The sequence below is a fragment of the Falco rusticolus genome, chromosome 9, assembly GCF_015220075.1.
Source record: "Falco rusticolus isolate bFalRus1 chromosome 9, bFalRus1.pri, whole genome shotgun sequence".
NCBI lineage: Eukaryota > Metazoa > Chordata > Aves > Falconiformes > Falconidae > Falco > Falco rusticolus.
Genome location: NC_051195.1, coordinates 28,209,328 through 28,230,006, shown reverse-complemented (window position 1 = coordinate 28,230,006; position 20,679 = coordinate 28,209,328). Strand labels below are relative to the sequence as shown.

Below are 20,679 nucleotides of genomic sequence, written 5' to 3'. Positions count from 1 at the left end.
GTGGAGAAGAAACTCCTTTATTTTCCACCTCTATGTTATGAATAACTCCTTTTCTACCTTTACTGTAGGATTTGATAGATGGCTTCAATGTGACTAAACCTTCTTGTTCCTTAATAAAACAATATTCTAAAAAAACTTTCAGGATCAGTGAGTTAGAAAAAATGTTAAAATTCTGCTAGCATGTGTTTAGGGCTGGGTTGGCTGAAAAATTCCATTCCTCCTCAGCGAGGTTAACACTGAATGAAATCTATGCTATGTCTTAATAAATGTTTATTCTCCACTCGTGCTTGTAAAACCAGTATGGACGAGACAGAATTTTTCAAAGCTAAAAGAGTATTTGCAAATTTAAATGCTACGTAGGATTTCTTTATGATAAAGAACATGCAACCATTGCCATGTTGGCTGGTCTTATGTAATGGTCCATTTTGCTGTTTGAGAGTAAACCTTCCGCAACTTTGCTTTTAAAAATAAAATGGACGTTGTAATATTTATGATTCTTTACATCAACAAAGGTACACAAAAAGATTGTTCCTGAGAAAGCTCCTATTAGCCTGGAATTTCACAAGGGCACTAACCCTTCTATCACTTATTAATAAGCCTGGTGGCCAAAGGCTCCAATGAGGTGTTAGAACACAGTGATAACAGGTATTATAAATGTGCAAGACAAATCTTCCCTAAGGGACTATAATACAATATTGTTTAAAAAACACCTAGTAATTTCTTAAAATAGCTTTACAGCCATGGCAGGCTGTTACTGACTTTGGCCTGGATCCTGCAATGAAAACGTGTGCTGTGAGTCTCGGTTGAGTAAGAGAAGGCAAGGAACATGCTCTTTTTGTACAAGCCCATTAAAAATGGAAGCGCCTGTTATAAATTGGATCTTTTTTTGTTGTTGTTGTTCACTTTCAGCCAAAAATCAGGGTATCTTGCAGCTGATGCTGAAAATCTGCCCTAAGAGCTACTAGTCATATCAGAAAATACTACTGAGAATGCTCCAAAGCCACCGAGTACCACAAATACACACACGCAAGTAGAGAAGACAGAAAACTGCCCATTGACTCGGATGACGGAGGGGTCTTTGACCACCGACCAACCAACCCTTTGATCCAGGTCGCGCTCGCAGCGGTACCCGAGGGGGCAGCGCCCGGCTGGCTGCACGGCCCCCCAGGGGCTGCCCGGCGCTGCCCCTTCTCCGGGTCCGCGCTGACCTTTGCCCATGGCCTGAGTCTCCCTTCCCGCCACCCTAGGTGCGAACAGCACTTCGCACGCGCGGTGCCCCAGAGCTGCCGCAAAGACGGCTCTTTGCAAAACTAGGCTCCGCGCCCGCGTAATTTTCCCGGCTCCTGATTTTCTCAGCGCGTGCCCGGGCTGCTCGCACTCGCCGAGCCGCGCAGCTCGTCCTTGGAGCATCCCCCTGGTGCCCCCCCCCCCCCCGCCCCGGTTCTCGCAAGCCCCGCGGCGCAGCGCAGGTAGCGGCCGCGCCGGGAAGCCGCCGGGGTTGCGGTCCCGGCCCCCGTGGGCGGGAGGAGGGGGCCCGCCGCGCGCCGCCGCTGCCCGGGCTGCGGCAGGAAAGGAGCGGCGGCTCCCCGGAGGAGGAGGAGGAGGAGGAAGGGGAGGGGGGTGGGGGGTGTCCCTGCGAGCGGAGCCGGCCGCAGCGAGAGGCGCGGCGAGGCGGGGCGGGGTGGGCGCGGGAGGCGTGGAGGGGAGCGCGGCGCACCGCGGAGCGGCGCGGAGCGGCGCGTGCCATGCGCGGCGCGGGGCGGCGGGCGCGGCAGCTGGCGGCTCGCTCGCGGGCTCAGCATGCGCGGGCTGTGCCGCCGCCTCTGCCTGGTGGCCGCCGTGCTGGGGCTGTGCGGGGGCAGCAGGAACTGCCCCGACCTCATCGTGGACCGCTGCCTCTGCGCCGCCGAGCGCGCCAAGGGGCCCGGCCGCCCGGCCCTCCGCATCAAAGTGGTCTGCAGCGGCGGCGACTTGGTGGAAACTTTGCAGCCCGCCGTGCTGCCCAACCGCACCGTGTCCCTGTGAGTACGGGCCGCGGGGCAGCGCGCACCTGGCGGCGGCCGCTCCGCCGAGCTGCCGCGGGGCGGGGGGACCGCGGGGTGCGGGGGGGTCCGGGGCGCGGCTGTCCCCTCGGCGGGCCGGCAGAGCCGCTCCGCGCACGCCGAGACCCTGGCTCCTTTTTAAAAAGTATGTGGGAGTTTGGCTTTTTTTTTTTTTTCTTTTTTTTCTTCTCTCAGTTGGGAAACTCGCTGGCGGGGGACGTTGGGCGAGCTGGGCTTACCCCGGCGTGAATTGCGCGTTGCTGTGCGGTGGGTTGGAAGGTGTCAGTGCCACAGCGCTGGGGGGGTGAGCGCGCTGGGGGGGGGGGTGCGCTGTGGGGCGCGCTGGGTGCAGACCGCCCGTGCCCGGGCAGTGAATGAATGGCATCGGGGCTGGTAACTGCCTTCTGGAGCTGTGCGTCATTAACTGGCTTTCCCTTTCTCTCTCCTCTCCTCCAAATAAAGTTTGAAATTTGGTGTCTCCTTTTCTTAACAAGACTTTGCATACAACCATTTGAAACGACCGTATCTCCAATATTGTTCTGAGTTGTCTGGTAATTGAAAATGAATTGCGGTTTGTTGGTTTGTTGCTTTTTTTTTTTACTTCAAGAGACTTGGAAATAGGTTATGATAAGTTGTTGCCTGTTGCACGTGGCTAAATCTGAATAAATGGTACGCACTGTAAGTAAAGTAGGAGAACATTTTGTAACCAGATTATCGTCAAGCAGAGGCGAAAGTATGTCCCTGTGATAGACCCAAGTAGTAAGAGCTTTGTGACATTTACCCTTTAGATCACGCACGTATCGACAGATCTTTTACTGTTGAATGTGGTTCTGTTGACAATTCCTGCTGTGAACATCTCCACTGTTCACTGCATTTTTTTTAAGCCAACACTTTTAGGAGATAACTGGTAAAGATGGTAATTTATAACATCTGGGGAGCTTGTGTTTTTAAATGTACAGATGTGCTACGTACGTTTCAGTTCAGTTTTAGATCCAACTGTTGAGTGACTTGATGCTGATTAGCTGTATGCTGATTATTCATTGGGGAAACTTCTGCTTGTTAATATACAAGATATAATAACTACACTTCCTGCTAAATTTTAATAGGCTGGTTTAGAATAAAACTATTACACCAAGGTAAGTTTTGACCTAGGTGATAAATTCACTGCTACTTTTGTAGCTTATATAACTGGCTACGAAGTTGTAGTTTGTACTCACCAAAAACTGTAAAAAGTTGGTATCTTGGGCAGGCAGAAACTATTTTTTGCTGTCAGTTAAAGGTCTGTAGAAACTCACACTCAGCATGTCTGCAAAGGTTTTTCTTCTTAAGCGTTGACTTACAGTCTTACTTAGATTTTTTTTTTTTTAAGAAACTTTTAACCAGGTAAGTATCAGTAGATCAATCCAGCTGACAGTAGGATCAGCTGAAGTATGTATTCACTGCAAAGAAATAAAAAATTGAATTGGAAACCGAAGTGAGAAAAGATGAGCGAGAGAGGTGGTGCATTTGAAGTGGTAGGTGGATTTGCTCACATACATATGGTTTAAGGTACAGTAGCAAACTTGATACTATCACCCTAAACATGCGCTTTTCAGGTAACACTTGCTCATACTCATTGGAAAGATACAGTGGTTTATTTTTGCTTTTTTTTTTTTTAACTTAATTACAAATAGCCATTGACCTGAGAGCTGATTAGCTGTCCTTAGTTGACTTGAAACATACAAACCATTATTTTTTTGTTGTATTTCATGAGAACAGTACTATGCATCACCTAAATTTAGCTCTTTCCTCTTACGGTCTGTTTTCTCAGGTTCTTTTCTTCTCAGTAAGTAAATTTAAGGCTAAATCTTGAAGGTAAAAAGGCAAAAAAATCTAAATCTGTGTGAGGGACATAATTTTTCAGTAGCTGGAATGCAGAGATGACAAATTGATTGAATGTGTCAAAGATTTTCTGGGAGAAACTGTTTCTGATGAATTCAATTACACTTGTGAGATTTGGCCAGCTGCAGAAAATAATGATAAAAAGCTCAAACGTTAGTGCTCTTACATTTGTTTTTGTAGCTGCATGGAAGACTTGGGCAAAAGAGAATATTTTAGTAGACACTGCCTGCTTCCATTCAGTTTTATGGGCCCACAGAGAGAAAGAGAGCTTTAACATATGGAATATAACCTTTTGGATTGCTTTAACAATGAAGAAATAACAGAGGTGAATAAAGGAATGTATATTCAGATGCAGTAATGCTGTAATGAAAATGAAACAATGTAACAAACAGTTTGGGTTTTTTTGGGAAGATTAAGTAATCTTCGTGTGTGTGTGTATATATATATGTACACACACACATATATATATATATATAAAAATACAGAGATGCTGCTTCCCTAGTGCTGTTTTCTTTTGGAAGGGCAGACCAAAGCCAAACTCTTTTAACTGTTCTGCAAAGATGACAGGGAATTACCTCTGCTGTATCTCTTTAAGGCATTAAGAGATGAAGTTGTGGATGTGTAACATTTCTTTTGCATGCTAGGTAATGTTGCTTATCAGCAAATTTATGAAGTTATGATCTGTCAGTTTCATGTTTTTTTTCACCTAAATGACCATGGACCTTGGCTGAGTTTGATAATTTAGGTTCTTTATGCCATATATGTAGTAAAAGTATCGCTACTGAAAATACTTCTGACACGGTCACAGACATTGACTACAAACTAGTGTGAAGTCACTGAAGAAATGCTTATTTGAGAGGTTCAGACCAATTATTTCCAGCTTATAAGGTGGGGAAGTCTGAAGTTTCTTTGAAATCTTACGAACACTAGAGCTATTCAGTACTGTCTGCATGCTCCTAATAATAAACAATCACACAAAATAAAATAAAAATTAAGCTGATAAAGCAACTATCACCTCCTCTTTATTTTGTATTAAAAAAAAAACCCAAACACCCCCCTCCCCCCCTCGTTCTGCTCTGCACTCTGTTTTACTGCTTTGGAAATGGGATTCAGGTGATTGATGTAGATCAAAAGAAAAAACTTAGCTGAAGCTTCACAAAGTATTTGCATGTATCTTGTTATACTGATTTGCAACATGTGTTTCTGTGCTCCTCTATTGGGGCAGGGGTGGAGTAAAGGAGTTATTCTCCCCCCCCCCCCCCCCCCCCCCCCCAGAAGACAGCTATTGAATCGTGAATTTATGGAATCCGCTGTCCCCACTTTGCTCTTGGTAGGTGTGAAAGTGTAGACCCAACAGGGAGAAGCCATAGCCCTTTACGATAATATAGTTTTCTCAGTTTAGACTTCATAGCTGATACTTGGGAATTCTTATATTGAATCAATATTTTATAATTACTTTTTTCCAGTTTTGATTGGATTGTTAAAGTTTAACTCTAGAGAAAAAGATTATTTCCAATTTTCTTTCTTTTCTATGGTAACAGAAATTTTAGTTGTTACACTTTTGACTGACTTGCTGAAACGCAGGCTAGAAGATGGAATACAACAGTAAAAATGGGTTTGATGCTTTTTGCAGTGTGGAAGTCCTATGATTTGAAATTTCGCAAATTAGCAGGTTAGATTCTCTTCTGAGTTACTCCATGTAAGATGGAGAGAATATTGGCAGGCTTCTTACTTTCTGTACTTTTTTTTTTTTTTTTTCCCCTGCCAAGTGTTAAAAAGTTTATCCTTTTATTTTTAGAAGTTCTCAGTTCAATGCATGTCTTGGTGTCACTGGGAAGAATACACACTGAAGTTACAAATGCTATCAATTTCTGATTTCTTATTTTTCCTTCCCCTCTTTCAATTGAAAAGGAAGTCTAACTTTTGTTGTTTTTACAAATTCTACCTACAGATGAACCCATGGAAATCTGCTGGTTTAACTGTCATGATAGAAATGAAAACTTAAGGTGGTGTATGGCTCATAGAAATTCCATATCATATAAGACTCTTCATATTTTTTATATCTATGCATTTCTTCTGACTTTGAATTGGAGGTTGTCTCAAATTCCTCAGACTCTCAATTTCCGAGTGAGGCTACATGACTCCACTGGTAATCCATAGTTATAATACATATGTAGGGGTTTTCATCTTCAAAGCCCTTTGCAAACATTAAGTAGTCTTCTGGAAGCAGCACTGCTCCACTTTTCTCTGTCCCCAAATTACTTTTATGTCACATTCATTTATGTCATATCTACTGGAATTTATTCAGTTGTTATATTACTGTATTTGTTTCATGTCCAGTCTTGTCTTTTATGCTCCTATATCCAGTTTAGGATATATTGATATGGTTTATTTAATAGAAGCATCTTGCTGTAAAAATAGATCTCAAAAATGTCCCATAGAGCTTAAGCTAGCCAAAGCAAACAAAGCAAGAATTGAGGAAAGGATGAACAAAAAATATTTTTCAGTAGTTTTATTTCCCCATCTTATAACTCACATCTTTTTCTTTATTGATATGCGATCTCACATAGCATTGGTAATTTGTAAATAATAGTGTTATTAAAGAAGGTAGGTTAATTTTTGTTATAAAGGTTTTCACTCACATTTTCACCTTGGTTAGCTTCCTATGTTCACTCAAAGTGGCAGAACAAAGGATAAAAAACCAGGTTTCCTGCTCCATTATTGATGCATGTATACATATTTATAGGTGCCTTTTTCCAAAACTCTTTAAATAAATAAATAAATAAGCCAATTTGTTTACTGGAGGAAACTTCTAAGGTGAAGCAACTGACATGAAATACACACGTGACTTGGAAGGTCTGGGACAGATGGTTGGGGAAAGCAAAATAAAGAGAAGAGGAAAACACTAGAGTTGAAAAGTCTTTAGGTACTAGTCTAATCTTCCTTGATATTTCATGTTATAGAATCACCTGGAGTGGCCATAAAATACCATAACTGAAAATACTTTATTTTTCTTTAGGTTATTTCTGATGAGGGAATATCTGCACCTGTATTCTCTCGTCTGCTTGTCAATAGCAGGAAATACTATGACCGTTTCCAAATACTGACTTTGGATGAAACTGATGCACTAGAAATTTTAACATGAGAGGAGGGTGAAAAAATTCTGTTAAAGAAAATAGAACTCTACTTGCAAATAATGTGCAAAATACCATAAAGGCTGCTCGAACAGTTACCAGTTTCACTTTTTAAAGTTACACAAATCATGCTGAAATGTCTTTCTCTCTTTATTATTATTATTCTGTAAATGCCATAAGTTAAACCAGTGCCATATATCCTCCTGGTGCTTTTAAGTAACTTGCCTTGAGGAAACCAGTTAGTGCAAAAGAATGGGATGAGAATTTTTGGAAACAGATGAAATTATTTTAGTGTTGAACAGTCTGTTAATTGGGTAATTTCATGTAGAAACCAAGTCCTTTTTTTGCTCCATACTGGGGAATTTGCAGTATTGTGATCTTGCAATTAGTTTCATTCCAGAGGTTAAAAATAAAAAATAAAAATGGTGAGGATAGACAGGACAGTAATGTGTGTGGGAAGGGAGTTTTATCATATAAGTGGATATCTGATACCTATTCAGAAATCCTAAATGAAGTTGGGGTTTTATGATATGGTATAATTTGTCATTTGGTTAGCTACTGACCTTGTTTGCCTTAAGCAGGAAGAGATTAGTATATGTCACTGGCTTTTTTTTTTTTTTTTGTAGGTTGGCCTCATATTCATAAAACCTATTTAATGTTAACTATCAGAAGACATGTACAACAAAAATTTGTTTCTGCAGTGTAGGTATTTTCATGTGTTGCAGCGAGGTAGTGGCCAGGGAGAAGGTGATTTATGTATGTCTTTATAGGAAGCTGCATGAGTTGCTGCCCCTTGGGACCAAAGTGCTGTCAGCACTTAAAATGGACTGTTCTTTAAAGATTTGAAAATGTAGCTGCCTTTTTTTTTTCAAAGGCGTATTGAAATGTTTTCTCAAAATACATTTTTCTTTCCTTGTCCCCTTCTAAATATCCTGACAGCATTATAAGATGTGAGGTGAAGAGCAGGGAGCAATGGAGTGGTGGGGAGAGAGGTGAAGAAGGGGAAAGGACTTTCTTTAAACAGATCTGAATAGCCAGATGGAAAAGGTGTGAAGAATGTTATTAAAATGACACTCTAAAGGTTTGATGTGATGTACATTCTCCTTTTTCTGCATCTTCAGGGGTTTAAAATCACAAATTTATTTAATTGTCTGATGCTGTACAGCAACGGGGCCATATTAACCCCTGTGACTCTGAAAGTCCATTTATTCCTTTGCCATTAACGCAGACCCAGAAACCTGCTGGGCAGAAAGAGCCAGAGTAATACTGCTTCCTTCAGTGAAGTTTCTCCCAATACGGGCTCTCAGCTGTCACAATTTTTGCAGCTGTTGGATCCAACCATCTTCCAGATAATCCATCCCTACTTTCCTCACTACTATCTTTTTCTTGTTTTTGTAAGACAGAGCTGGCATAAATAGGAATTAAAGGGCAGAGTATCTTTACCGAGGCAGAGGTTCTGCTCCAACAGCCAGCAGGAAGCATTCATTTATTTATATATATATATATATATATATATATATGAAGCTTATGCACTTCTCCTGTCCACATCTGAAAGCCAGAGCTTTGTGCCAGCTTGGTTTTCACTACTTAGTATTTGTGCATGTTTTCAAGAATCACTATTTGTGCTATTTGACTTAGATTTTTTGAGGCATAATTGCCTATTGATTTCTAAGCTTCCTCCCTTTCCATCTTCCTGATAGAATATCCAAACCAGTATTTTTTTGCAGCAGTAAAAGTGTACAAAACATGAAAAGATTGGCTATGTGCTTCTCTGGACAGCTACGATTAACTTTCATCAGTCACAAGTTTGCTGTCTAGTTCTAGACTTCCCAAATATAATTTGGCCAAAAACTCTGTATTACTTATAATATTAACATTTTTTTTCCATCTGCTTTGGTGGTTACGTAATACAGGGAGTGCACAGTTCAGGCTTGGTTCTTATTTTTGTGGCAACGTGCCATTCTTCACCCTTCTCTCAAAATCAGTTCCAACTGTGTTTTTGTGCCTGGGACTGATTTGGGAGTACTCTGAAGGTACGGTTAGTCATAGGAAAACTCTGCTTTTGGAATTTCTATTATAGTCTTACAGACTTGTTGACAGTTTCTTTTCTGTACTTGGTTGGATTTAATCTTATCTGAACAGCAGTATTGCAAATGTGTAAACTGTTCTGCCAATAAAGTAAGCATGCAGTGGGTCATGGGTATTATGCTCATAGACCTATACATCTTTGCGAAAACCTGAGGTTTATTCCTAGATCGTATAGAATTTAGATTTGCTGATAGCTATGCATAAGCAAACAATTTTTTTAAAGCTTACATTTAAAGCTTTCCTTTGGTGAGTGGCTGTCTTCTGAAATGGCTATTCATCAAAACTCATGAAGGTATAAAGGCACTGGCATGTATTTTCAGCCTATGTACTGTAGCCTTTGTATAACACAAGATGAAGTTTAATGGATTTGTGATGTTTTTAAGGTATCATTATGGTTTTCAAATAACCTAATAAGTCAAGGCCACCAAATTCCAGATCATGGACATTTATGATTCGCCTTGTTTATTGAAGAATTCCTTCTAATGGCAATCAAGACGATGTCTCCCCATAAAACCCTTCTCTTTATGTTATGGGATAGACTGTCCCAGAGAGTACATGTTTTATAGACAAAAGTATAAATTGAGAGGGTAAAGGTTTTATGTGCACTGTAACTTGAGAAAAGAACAAATTACATCACAGAATGGAAAATAAGGTTAAAACTAGTACTAAGCAAATTGGGCCTGGAAAATTTGAAGAAAAGCATAGATTTAATGGAAGAATTGAACACTTAACGTTACTATATATTAGTAGTTCCGTGGCAACTGTTATTTCAGTATTTACGTTACAAATTAATGTGCATGGTATCAATTTCTTTGAGAGCAGAGGGGTGGAAGAAGAGCATAACCTGTTTGTGAGCAACTTTAATAATACAGTAGGTTTTATAGAAATTTCAGAGATGTAAAACTGAAATGTTGGGAAAGATTCCTCTGATGGAATGTGCTAACAACCTGGAGTAACAGGAAACCTACCAGCATTTGAGAGAAGGAGAAGAAAACCAAAAGCTATTACCGATTGTGAGGAATCCAATTTACCAGCAGTCCAAAATAACTGAGTTTGTACATATTAACACGTGTCCTCTCAGGGGAGCTCTGCATGCTAAGAAAAGTGCTTAGTTCTCTTGTCTTTCATGTGCCATCCTCTGCTTGGACCCACCTGCCATTATTCCCAGAACCTTTTAATTCTGCCCTTTTATTATTGTTGTTGTTATTACATTGATACTTCCCCTAATTTTTTCTTCTCATTTCCATCTTACTTTTATTCACTGCTTACATGCATAGCACACTTTACTGCAAATGCATTTCCAAAAAAGGAAAAAACCTATCTCCCTCCTCATCAGCTCGGCTTTTGGTCCTCTGGCATGCTACACTTCTCTGCCAGCCTCTGCACTTTCACTGCTCTGTGCTGCAGCCTCTGCTTTCAGCTCACAGTTTCCATCACTTCTTCAGTCTTACATGACTTCCCAGCTCCTCCTCCTTTTCAAAGCCCCTCCATTACGTCTTCCCTCATCACCTTTGATCCTTGACTCATTTTAGCCTTCTCTTCTGAACTTACTGAGTGGAACTGAAGTGAGTGAGGATATGGGTCCTTAGAGAGATCTGAATTAAGTCCTAGAGTTCAGCAGTGCCTGGAATTGGGGCTGGGCAGATGGAGTTTATCCTATTACACAACTTAAAAACAAGAAAAACATTTGAATCTCTAGCTCTGTCTCCTTAGAGAGTTTATCATTAAAATTGCAGCCAGTGGAGTAGAGAAGTCTGAATCTGGTTGTGTCAAGCGGTAATTTTATATTGACCCACCAAACGTGTTGCTGATGATCAGAGGGAACAGTCAATGATCAGGTTTGTTTTCCATCCCTAGCATTGCCTGTCTTTTAGAAGGGAAGAGGAAAAGCTTGATTTCCAGTTTTCTCTGCACCTGTGTGACAACATTCAAATAATGTTGCAACCATCTATCCAAAACTGAAATGCGTACAATGCAAATAATTATAGTGTAAAGATGAAATCTTAAAGTGTGCTGTTACTGTTATTGCTGTTTTGAGCCAGAAAACCAAACTCTTCAGTATGTAGGCAAATCTAAGCTTAAGGGACTGCATTCCTTTCTCTTGTGATATAACTAGTATTATTCACATTTTAAGTTTATCATATAGTTCTTTCTTATATTAGATCAAGTTGATGAACTATTCTCAGCTATGGCAGTTGACAAATCCATGCTAATTTTGCAAAAGCTATAATTTTCCATCCATCCTACATATGGGATGCAGGAAAGGAAACAGTAAAAATGCACAAAATAAAGCATGCTTTCCCTTGGAAGAAAACAATATGTTATGCCCTTGGTAATGAATGTCATCATTATAAGGCTTTTGTGTTGGGCACACATTTTGTGAATTGTATTGTGCCAACATTTTCATCATTAGACTTCTTTATTACTAGGGTCCCTGATGGGGTTGTACATCATCTCATCTATAGCAAGGTAATTATCTGTAGAGGGAGAGTGGTAGAATTTAGTCATATTATGCTTCAGGTAACTTGTGGAAGTATGGTATCTTGATTGTTTAATAGAATTTGGATTACATGGTGCTCAGAAAATGGAGCCAGGCTGTAGGAGATGCAACAGCAGATATTCAGGTAGCTGTTAAACAACTGGTACTTGTGGCAATAATATCTGTAGTTTCTTTATGGGGATTTTTTCCTCCGTGTTTGGTAACAATAGGCTCTTGGAAAGTTAATCTGCTCTTTCCCTTGGTTATATCGTGTAAGAGTCTTGTGGAGGGAAGTTCCCTACTTCTTTCCTTTAACGTTGGGAGATTTTGTGTAAGAATACAAGTCCATCCAGTGTGAGCAGGAAGCCAACTTTAAGGTTTGTTTTTTGTTTTTTTTTTTTTTTTTTTTTTTTCCTGATGGCTATGCTTTCCTTCGCTTTCCTCTCCTTTCTTTAGCAACAGTGCTGATAAGGTCACATCAAGTTCTTACAATTTGAGGACCTGTGTTATAGTGGACCCTAAGTATACCTGAGGCAGAGCAGAGTACGACAACAGTTGAGATCTGAACATCAGAGAATGATGTAATGTCAATCACAGATGTTTGGTATTTATCTGTTTGTGTGGTTTAACGTGTATTAATAAATGCCGGTGGCTGTTCGTGTTAAGTAAAGGTTTATTTGGGTTGTTTGGCCTGGAGAAGAGAAGGCTCTGGGGACACCTTAGGGCAGCCTTCCAGCACCTAAAGGGCGCCTATGAAAAAGCTGCAGAGGGACTTTACAAGGGTATGGACTGATAGGATGAGGGGGAATGGATTTAAACTGAAAGAGAGTAGAATTAGATCAGAGATAAGGAAGGAATTCTTTACTGCAAGGGTGGTGAGGCACTGGCACAAGTTGCCCGGAGAAGTGGATGCCCCATCCCTGGAAGTGTTCAGGGCCAGGGTGGATGGGGCTTTGGGCCAACCTGATCTGGTGAAAGATGTCCCTGCCCATGGCAGGGGGTTTGGGTTAGGTGATCTTCAAAGGTCCTTTCCAACCCAACCCATTCTATGATTCTGTGGCATTTATGTACTTGCTAGTCCTTATGGAGCTATAGCAGATATTCTAGCACTAATGTCTTCAGATTAAACAGAAAAAGAAACAGTAAGATTTGCAGAAGAAGGGAAAGTATTTTTTTCTAACACTTTTCTTTGTCTTTCCCTTTACTTTTATGATAAAAGGAGGAATAATGAAGTTCCTAAAACGTGGAAAACCCCCCACATTAATGGTCATTTGTTGTTGTGCTATTCATAATTCTCTCCACTTTCGGCACAATTACATGTGATAAATAACAATGTAAAGAGTCAACGATATAGGTTGATGAAGTAAAAAACCCTGTAAGAGCTAAATAAATGTAATAAATTCTCATCTGCATTTAGAGCAAATGAAGTTACCACTTTAAAGTACTTCACACTTATTATCATTGTAAACCTGTTTCTAATAAGCTGTTCTTTCTGAAACAATTCTCATTAATTAATTTGTGCTTATAGTTAATAACTAGTCCATTAACTAATTGGTCCAGAAAATGGTCTTCATAACAATTTTACACAGTTGAACAGTAAATTGGTGACTAGGATGACATCTTTTTTGAATAAAGTATACAGCAGTATTGCTAATTAGATAAAATAACTTTAAATGAAAATATCCTACATATTTTATCATGTTTTGTGAATAAATTTAAGGGATTTGGTTGCTTGAATTCCCCTGTAATTAAATGCTGATTATTTTTCTGTAGATAGCTTTGAACAACTCCGGTCAACTATTTGGTATTGTTATTATGTCTACTTTACAAATGAAATACTTGGTTACCAAGCTATTTGGTAATGAAGAGGTATTAGATGCCAAGCCCCAGTTTGGAATAGATTAGAGCAAATAATTTTTTAATGCTAGCTTTCCAGAGTACTGCTTTAGCTGAGGCAGAGTGATTGCTCTAAACAAATAAAATCCCTTAAGTAATCATTTATTAAATAGCACTGAAGTCAGGTTGGGTTTTATTTTTTTTTTGTTTCTCTGAAAGTAACTGTCAAAACGGTAGTGTTGAATTATATGTTGAGCCAGTAGTTCCATATGATTAGTTAGTTAGTCTGTAAGCCTTTTTGGTTGGCTGGTGTTTCCTTTTTGGAATTGGAATAGTTAATAGAGCTTCAGAGTAAGCTTTAGGCTGAAGAACTGGGGCAGCCAGGTTTCCTGTCTCATTTTACTTGCTGCTTTGCTGTTTTATATGAATTGTCAGTTACTAATATTGTTTTGGAATCTAGAAATATGATACATGGATTTGGAAAATATTTATGGTTACATGGTTTTTCACTTTCTACAGTCTGGACCATCAATAACAATATCAGTGGCTGTCCTGGACCAGACCAAACAGCCACGATGTAGCCCAGTACCAGTTAAAAAAATGTTTAAAAGCAGGTGCCCAAGGTAGAGTAATCGTGTGATATTTCCTACCAGGATCTTCTAGTCTCCGTCCCAACCCAGAGTTGTGGTTCCTATATACTTAGTTTACCAAAATGGATTGTCTTTCCACGGCCCAGTCTGCCCCCCTCAGAAGCCGTGCCAGCTCCCTGCATTTGGAGCATCCCGTGGCAACAGGTGCTACAGCTCAGCAGCATACTGGTGAGGAACGTCTTCCTTGTGTTTATTTCTGAGATTCAGGAGTTCAAAACTCTTTCTAATTTGTTTCAGCTGGAGCTGACGTAGTTATCAAACTCAGGAGAGTGGACCAGGCAGGTTCTGTCTTCAATGGGGAATGCATCTCTCTGCTTTTTTCTTCCGTTAGTTGCTGTCAGTAAGCTGAACGGCAAGGGGTGATGAAATGTCAAGAAGTAAAATTATTAGCTATAATAATATGCTATTAATAGCATGCTGTCTTGTATGTAATCAACATTGTGTTTAACTTCATGAAAAGAGCAGTGAGAAAATTTTTATAACTGAAATTATTATATTTAACTCAATCTGTGGAGGAAGGCTTTGGTCTTCTAGGAAAAAACAAGGAAGATTACTCTTTTTAACATTTTGAATTAATGAATAAAAGCTTGAAGTCAGCTTTCTCATTGGTTGGCCTAGTTTTCTCATGGCAGATGGATAGATTTTCCTGCTTCCCTCTGTATTCCTGAACAGTAAGTGCATCTTCAGTTTTTCTTGTGTGTTGAGACTAGTATTTTGTGCTTCATTTAGTTGTTTGCACTGTGGAAAGGAGAGAGGGAGAAGGTCTGACCGAGAGAAAAAGCTATTAAATTGGAATAACAACATGGCAGTGAAAAAAGGTTTTTTGGGAGGTAAATATCTGTTAAAAATCATTTTGACTGGTATTGATACTGGCAACGTATTTGTTCAGGAGGACTGCAGCATGGCTCTGCTGATTGATGGCCACTTTGCTTGAATTAAGCTTCAGTTTCTGTGTATTCTTTAGTTCAGAGCTCTAAACCTTATAATATGCTAATAGTAGTTTAGTAGCTTTTGTTACTTATTGAGCATGGGTCACCCCTTTCTTCATCTGAGCCTGGAAGGAAATGGGTAAAAGAAAATAGAAGTGGTAAAACTTGCTTCTTGAGCTCAAATTTTTTGATTGGTGGAAACAAGGGTAAAAATATTGACAATGTTATTTTACACTGGATTACTCTTTTTAGCTGATCTAGAAGTCTTTTTATAATGCTTCCTCCTGGAGATAGTCTCTCCATGTTATCTCTGCAGGATGTGCATGGGGGCTGATGCTCTCTGAACATCTATTTCTGTGTGTAGGCTGGCTACAAAAACTGTGTTTCATCCCTGTCTCGGGGCTCAGGGCAGTCTGCTATGCTTTCTCCTTTCCATTTGTTACTTTGTTCTGCACCATTTTCCTGATTTCCTACCGTACTGCTGCCTGTTTATTTTTAGTGTGGGTTTTTGGAGATGTGTTGTTTTGTTTTGGTTTTTTTTTTTTAACCCTGTAAATTGAGAGCCACCTTCAGGGAACTGACCAGCAGGAGGGCTGCCTCTCTCCTTGAGCCTTTAGTAGGAAAGCCTTTGCCACTGTTGACTGTTTAGTGCTGAATGTCTCCCAGATTGACCCTGAAAGAGGAGATGTTTGGAGACACTTATGACACACCTCATCAGCTGTGTCGGTACTTCTTACAGTAGGACAAAATGCAAACGTTCAGACTACTTCTTCCCTGCATTGATCTGTGTGCATGGTTTAAAGATATTCGGACCTTGCAGAGGAGAATCCTGCGCAGTCATCAGAGAGATCTGCTCTGCCAAGCACTTTCTACATGTCTGGAGAAATGTGTCCATTGCTGACAGTGAGTCAGAGTCAAAGGTTACCCTGCAGCCGCAGAGGATGCTGTGGGATGCTGGTGGGTTCCCCAGCCCTGAATGAGGATGTGGTTATAGGGAAATGGCTGCTCACTTTGAGCAAGTCTTAGCTTCAAACAGAATTTTTTTGTTTTTATTTTTGCACTATATTGTAATAGAAGTTTTTCTGCAGAAAAAGACATATTGATAGCTGAATAAATGATGTTTTATTAAGGTTTGCTTTCCAGTGCTTAAAAGAAGAATGAATGGGGTGCAGGGATGAGGATATGAGTTGATGTCTTGAACTTACAGATACTCCATTAGCTGTCCTAGTCTTTTCCTCCTCTACTTTTCTGTGAGTTTCTGTGATCAGGAAGATGATTCCTTTAAAATCAAGATAAAATAGATACAATTCAGTATTGATAAATGCTAAGTGAAAAGGGTGTGTGGAACATTTTAACTCTACTTATGCATTGACTGACTGAACTAACTAGAGACTTGTTATCTGCAGGAGTGATACTCTGGAGATGTGATACACCCAGTGAAAAGGACAACTCAGCAGTAGTCAACACAAGTAACAGAACGAAACATCTTGTTTCCACTGTGTAAGCCCAGAGTAGTGTGTCTACAGCATGGACACTGTGTACAGTTCTAGTTAGTCCATATCAAAAGGGGCATAACAGGACAAGAAAAGGTACAGCCATGTGCAGATTAAGGAGAAGCTTGTGTGTGAGGAATGATGAATGGCTGAGGGAGTTGTATCCTGAAAGCCTATATGGTGTGTTAAAAGTGAATAGGCAAGTTTTGTTTCCCATACTACAGGACTGAAGAGGCAACAAATTATTGGAGTTCCGTGAGAGATCAAAAGTATGCTAGCTGCAGAGCTGCTTGGTGTAGTTTTTATCTTCAAGTGTCTTCTCTTGACTGCTGTCAAAGACAGGACAGTGAGCTAAATAGACTCCTGTCTGACCTGCTCCTGATAACTTGTTGCTGTTCAGTATATTTATTAGTCATCCAGATGGAAAATATAAAGTTCTGAGAAGGCAGAGTCAGGAGGAATGATTACAGCCTGAGGCAGCTCTGTAGAGTAGCTGGGATCACTTGGCGAGCTGGACTCAATAGATCAACATCATTTTAACATGGCCAAGAACGTTGTCATATATCCAGAACAAAGAAAGTAGTTCGCACTTGTATGTTCCAGAAAACAGTTCCAAAACTGTGTCACTGAGAAGCAGTTAATTATAGTGGTGCATAATCAGTTAAACATCTGTTCATGGTGTGATATTACTAAAAGTGCACTGATAATAACATCTTGGATCCAAAAGCAGGGAATAAAAAGCAGAATTAAGGAGTATTAAATTTGTTTGCTGCTACTCGGAAAAAAAACGACTAGAAAAAGATGTTATAAATATATTCAAAAATTTCAGGGATGATTGAAGAAGTAGAAAATATTTGATGTATCCTTAAATGTATTCTCATGAATCTCTTTTTACTTGTTTGAGGTTAAGAGGTTATTTGATCAGGTTCTGTAGGTGTGTACAGAAAAAAAAAAAGATGTCTGATATCAAAGACAATTTTATTTGGAAAATAATGAGATACAGTCATTGAGTGCTCAAACCAAACGCATTCAGAATAAGAATGCCAGTGGAAATTTAAGTGAGAGTAATTGACCTTTGGAAGACATGGGAACTGTAATGAATACTTCATTCCTTAAATTAAGACTGAATATTGTAAAAGCTCAACAAGAAGTTAGTGTCTTGATGTGGCTTTTACTGGGAGAGGTTCTTTGCATTATGTGACATAACCACATTGGTCTCTTCTGGGCATTAAAATAAACGAACTGGTGAAATCTACTTCTAGTATCTATTCACATGTACTTCTATGAATACTACCAAAACCATGATTTAAGTGTTTTTGTGTATGGAAATAGAAATATCAAGAAAATCTATGCAGTGTTTCTTTCCGTATGGGAGAAACTGCCAATCTACTATAATAATGGTAAAAATGTGAATATATATATATATTTTTAATACAGAGGTAGAATCATGGTTGTATCAACATGATTTTGGTTGTACAGTAGTACACCGTGTATTTGGAAATAATACTAGGTAGTTTTCAAATGTCTTTTGGCTTGACACTAGGAAACGTTCACCAGGTGTACTTCATCTGTGAATAGTTCTGCTGTGAATTCTACCAAATACTCTGATTATAATTTCACTCTTGAGTTGTCAAACCCAGTTATTTTAATGGTGTTTATTATTGGATATTACCCAACTGATTCAATTTATCCTTAACATTTAATCCTCACCATTTTACGTACAAAATATTGACAACTAAAATGTATTAACATAAGAAGTTGGAGTACAATAATCAGACTGTGTCTGCATGCTTCTTTAATGAACTGTATTTCTGTTTTCTCTGTCTGTTGCTGCCAGTAGGATTTTTATTGGGTGGTGTGTGTTTGTAAATGGGATGCTGCTAAAAACCAGTATAGCTCTAAGTCAGTGTATAGCAGCTTTATTGCAGAGATGAAAGTCATGAAGAGCTTTGTGATTTGAATGTTACCATCCTTTGATCTTTAAGTTACTCGTTAAGTGTAATGTTTCAGTAGCTACTGTTTTTAAAGTCTTCCCCTGTACCTTGTATTTTAAATTAAAAAAAAAAAAAAAGTGGTTTTTGTAATTTGGCACTGTTTCTTTCCTGTACTAGGAAGTGCAACCTTTTAGCCATTTTAAGCCATATTTAGCCATAGCTCTTGGTCTTTCTTAGTATTTTTTTTTTTTGGTTTATAATTTATACAACAATGAAAGTAGTATGTTATAATTTATAAAGACAGGCTAAACAAGTTAGATGTCTGCTCTTTTCACATCTCTTTAAATCAAGTTTACAGCTAGCTGGAGAACCTACAACTACAGCTTCTGTGTGTGAAATTAGTGTGTTTAACTTACTGAAATGACAACTGACAGAACATGTTAATCACCATGAGGATTTGCTGGTAAATTCTTATGTAATCTAGGTTTATTTTTGTATTATGGATAATCTCATGTCTCTTATAGGTACAAGTATATACATTATATTACACCAAAATTCTAAACCCAAAGGAACAATCCAAGGTATTAGGGGAAAGGAGAAATCTTCATGCTGACAATTCTTTAATCATGAATGCTTTCTAGGCGGTTAAATTACTGTTGTTTCAATTTGTGAAGTACAGATTTTGGAGGGGATTTCACCATGCAGCTAGCGTTCAGTTGTCCGCTGAGCAAAACATTGCCACTGATAATTTGGAATAAAATTATAATATAAGGCATAGCTGCTGGCAGGAGTGGGGCGGTGGGAGGGTAGGCTCAAAAATGAAAACCCCCCAAAATGCTTAAACCCCTTAAAAGCAGCAAGTTTTTTTCTCCTTGGTAACTTAAAACTGCATGACTGGCTTTTCTAGACAATGTGCAAAGTATTATAAAAGTATTCAAGAGCAAAGTCCTTTGCCGGAATTCGGTAGCAGGATCTTGCAATGTCTTTGTGGTGTCCGTGCTGCAGACGTAAAGGGCAGCTGCTGTTCCCTTGCGCTGCTCAGTGCTCCTCACTTCATCTGCGGTGTCTCCAGATGCTGTCCTGATGCTCTGGTGGTGGTAAAATTGATTGCTGCCTATTTCTGCAGACAGGTAGACTTCTCACAGATAAAGCCTTTCTAAGTCACATCAGTTTAATGGCACCGTTAATGAGGTCTGGATGTGACAGTTTTATGGTGCAGCATGTATGATCAAAGATCATTAGTCTTATATAATACAGTATGTACTCATACTGCGTTTTGATGGAGTACATATCCAAATGTTATTGTCAATAAATCTTGACAACAGCCAAGTTGAGAAAATGCAAACTGACAACAGGAGCTAAATTTATACTGAGTATATGAGCGAGTAGCAAAATTTGTACTCTGGGGATCCCTAATAAAATAAGAAGGTATTGAATGACTTAAAACAAGATTTTTCAGTATTTAATTCTCCCCAGGACACATCAATTGTACAGTATTTTATTTAAGCATTTAAATTATGAGCCTGGTGAGAGTGATAACTGCAGGGTTTGGGACTTGTGTCAAGAACAGAGAGTGCAGGACATGTTCTGTGTTCTTTCAAGGTGAATACAATCTTATTTTACTTTAATGAATATAGAAAGGGAGAACCTACTCATACCAGTCTGACAGAAATACATCAATAGATCCTTTAGTGCAAGATGATAGTATGGTACTTGATCCATTTTAATCACGTGTATGAGAAAGATAATTTCCCATTTTCTATAGTGAGAAATCAGCTCCATGTAATTGGTCCAGTATTCAGTCAAGATCTGTTTTTTAAAATATCATTCATAGCTTTTTTATTTTTGAAGATATGCAAAATACAAATTTTAAGTTACCCGTAAGAAATGTTTTCTGTATTCTGTGGCAAAAATGCAATTATTATCATATTTGTTTTCTGGTTTGAGTACCATAGACAACGTGCAAGTTGACTTAATTTAGCACTTACCAGAATCTGTAGTCTGGTCTAAAACTAAATTTACACTGTCTTTATCTGTAATATTTGTTGTTCTGAGTGTGTAGTTGAAAAAAAGTAAACATTTTATTTATGATACAAATGATTTGTGGAATCAAAGTTCATGTTGTATTTTGATAGCTCACTGTCATTTTTTTGTGCTGGTAAGATACATGTTGAAGTTGTTCATAAATGATGTTCAGTATTTAGGAACAGTAA

At 39.2% G+C, this 20,679-nt stretch overlaps 1 protein-coding gene across 1 annotated transcript in view; it reads left to right on the top strand.

The window, feature by feature from the left end:
• The first annotated feature begins 1,710 nt into the window (after positions 1-1,710).
• The window catches only part of LOC119153768 (adhesion G protein-coupled receptor A3-like), a 277,280-nt gene continuing 258,311 nt past the window's right edge, over positions 1,711-20,679 (top strand). Inside the window, exon 1 of the mRNA XM_037400601.1 lies at positions 1,711-2,021. Within this exon, the coding sequence (XP_037256498.1) occupies positions 1,801-2,021 (221 nt within the window). The 5' untranslated portion in view covers positions 1,711-1,800. The remainder of the gene's footprint in view (positions 2,022-20,679) is intronic.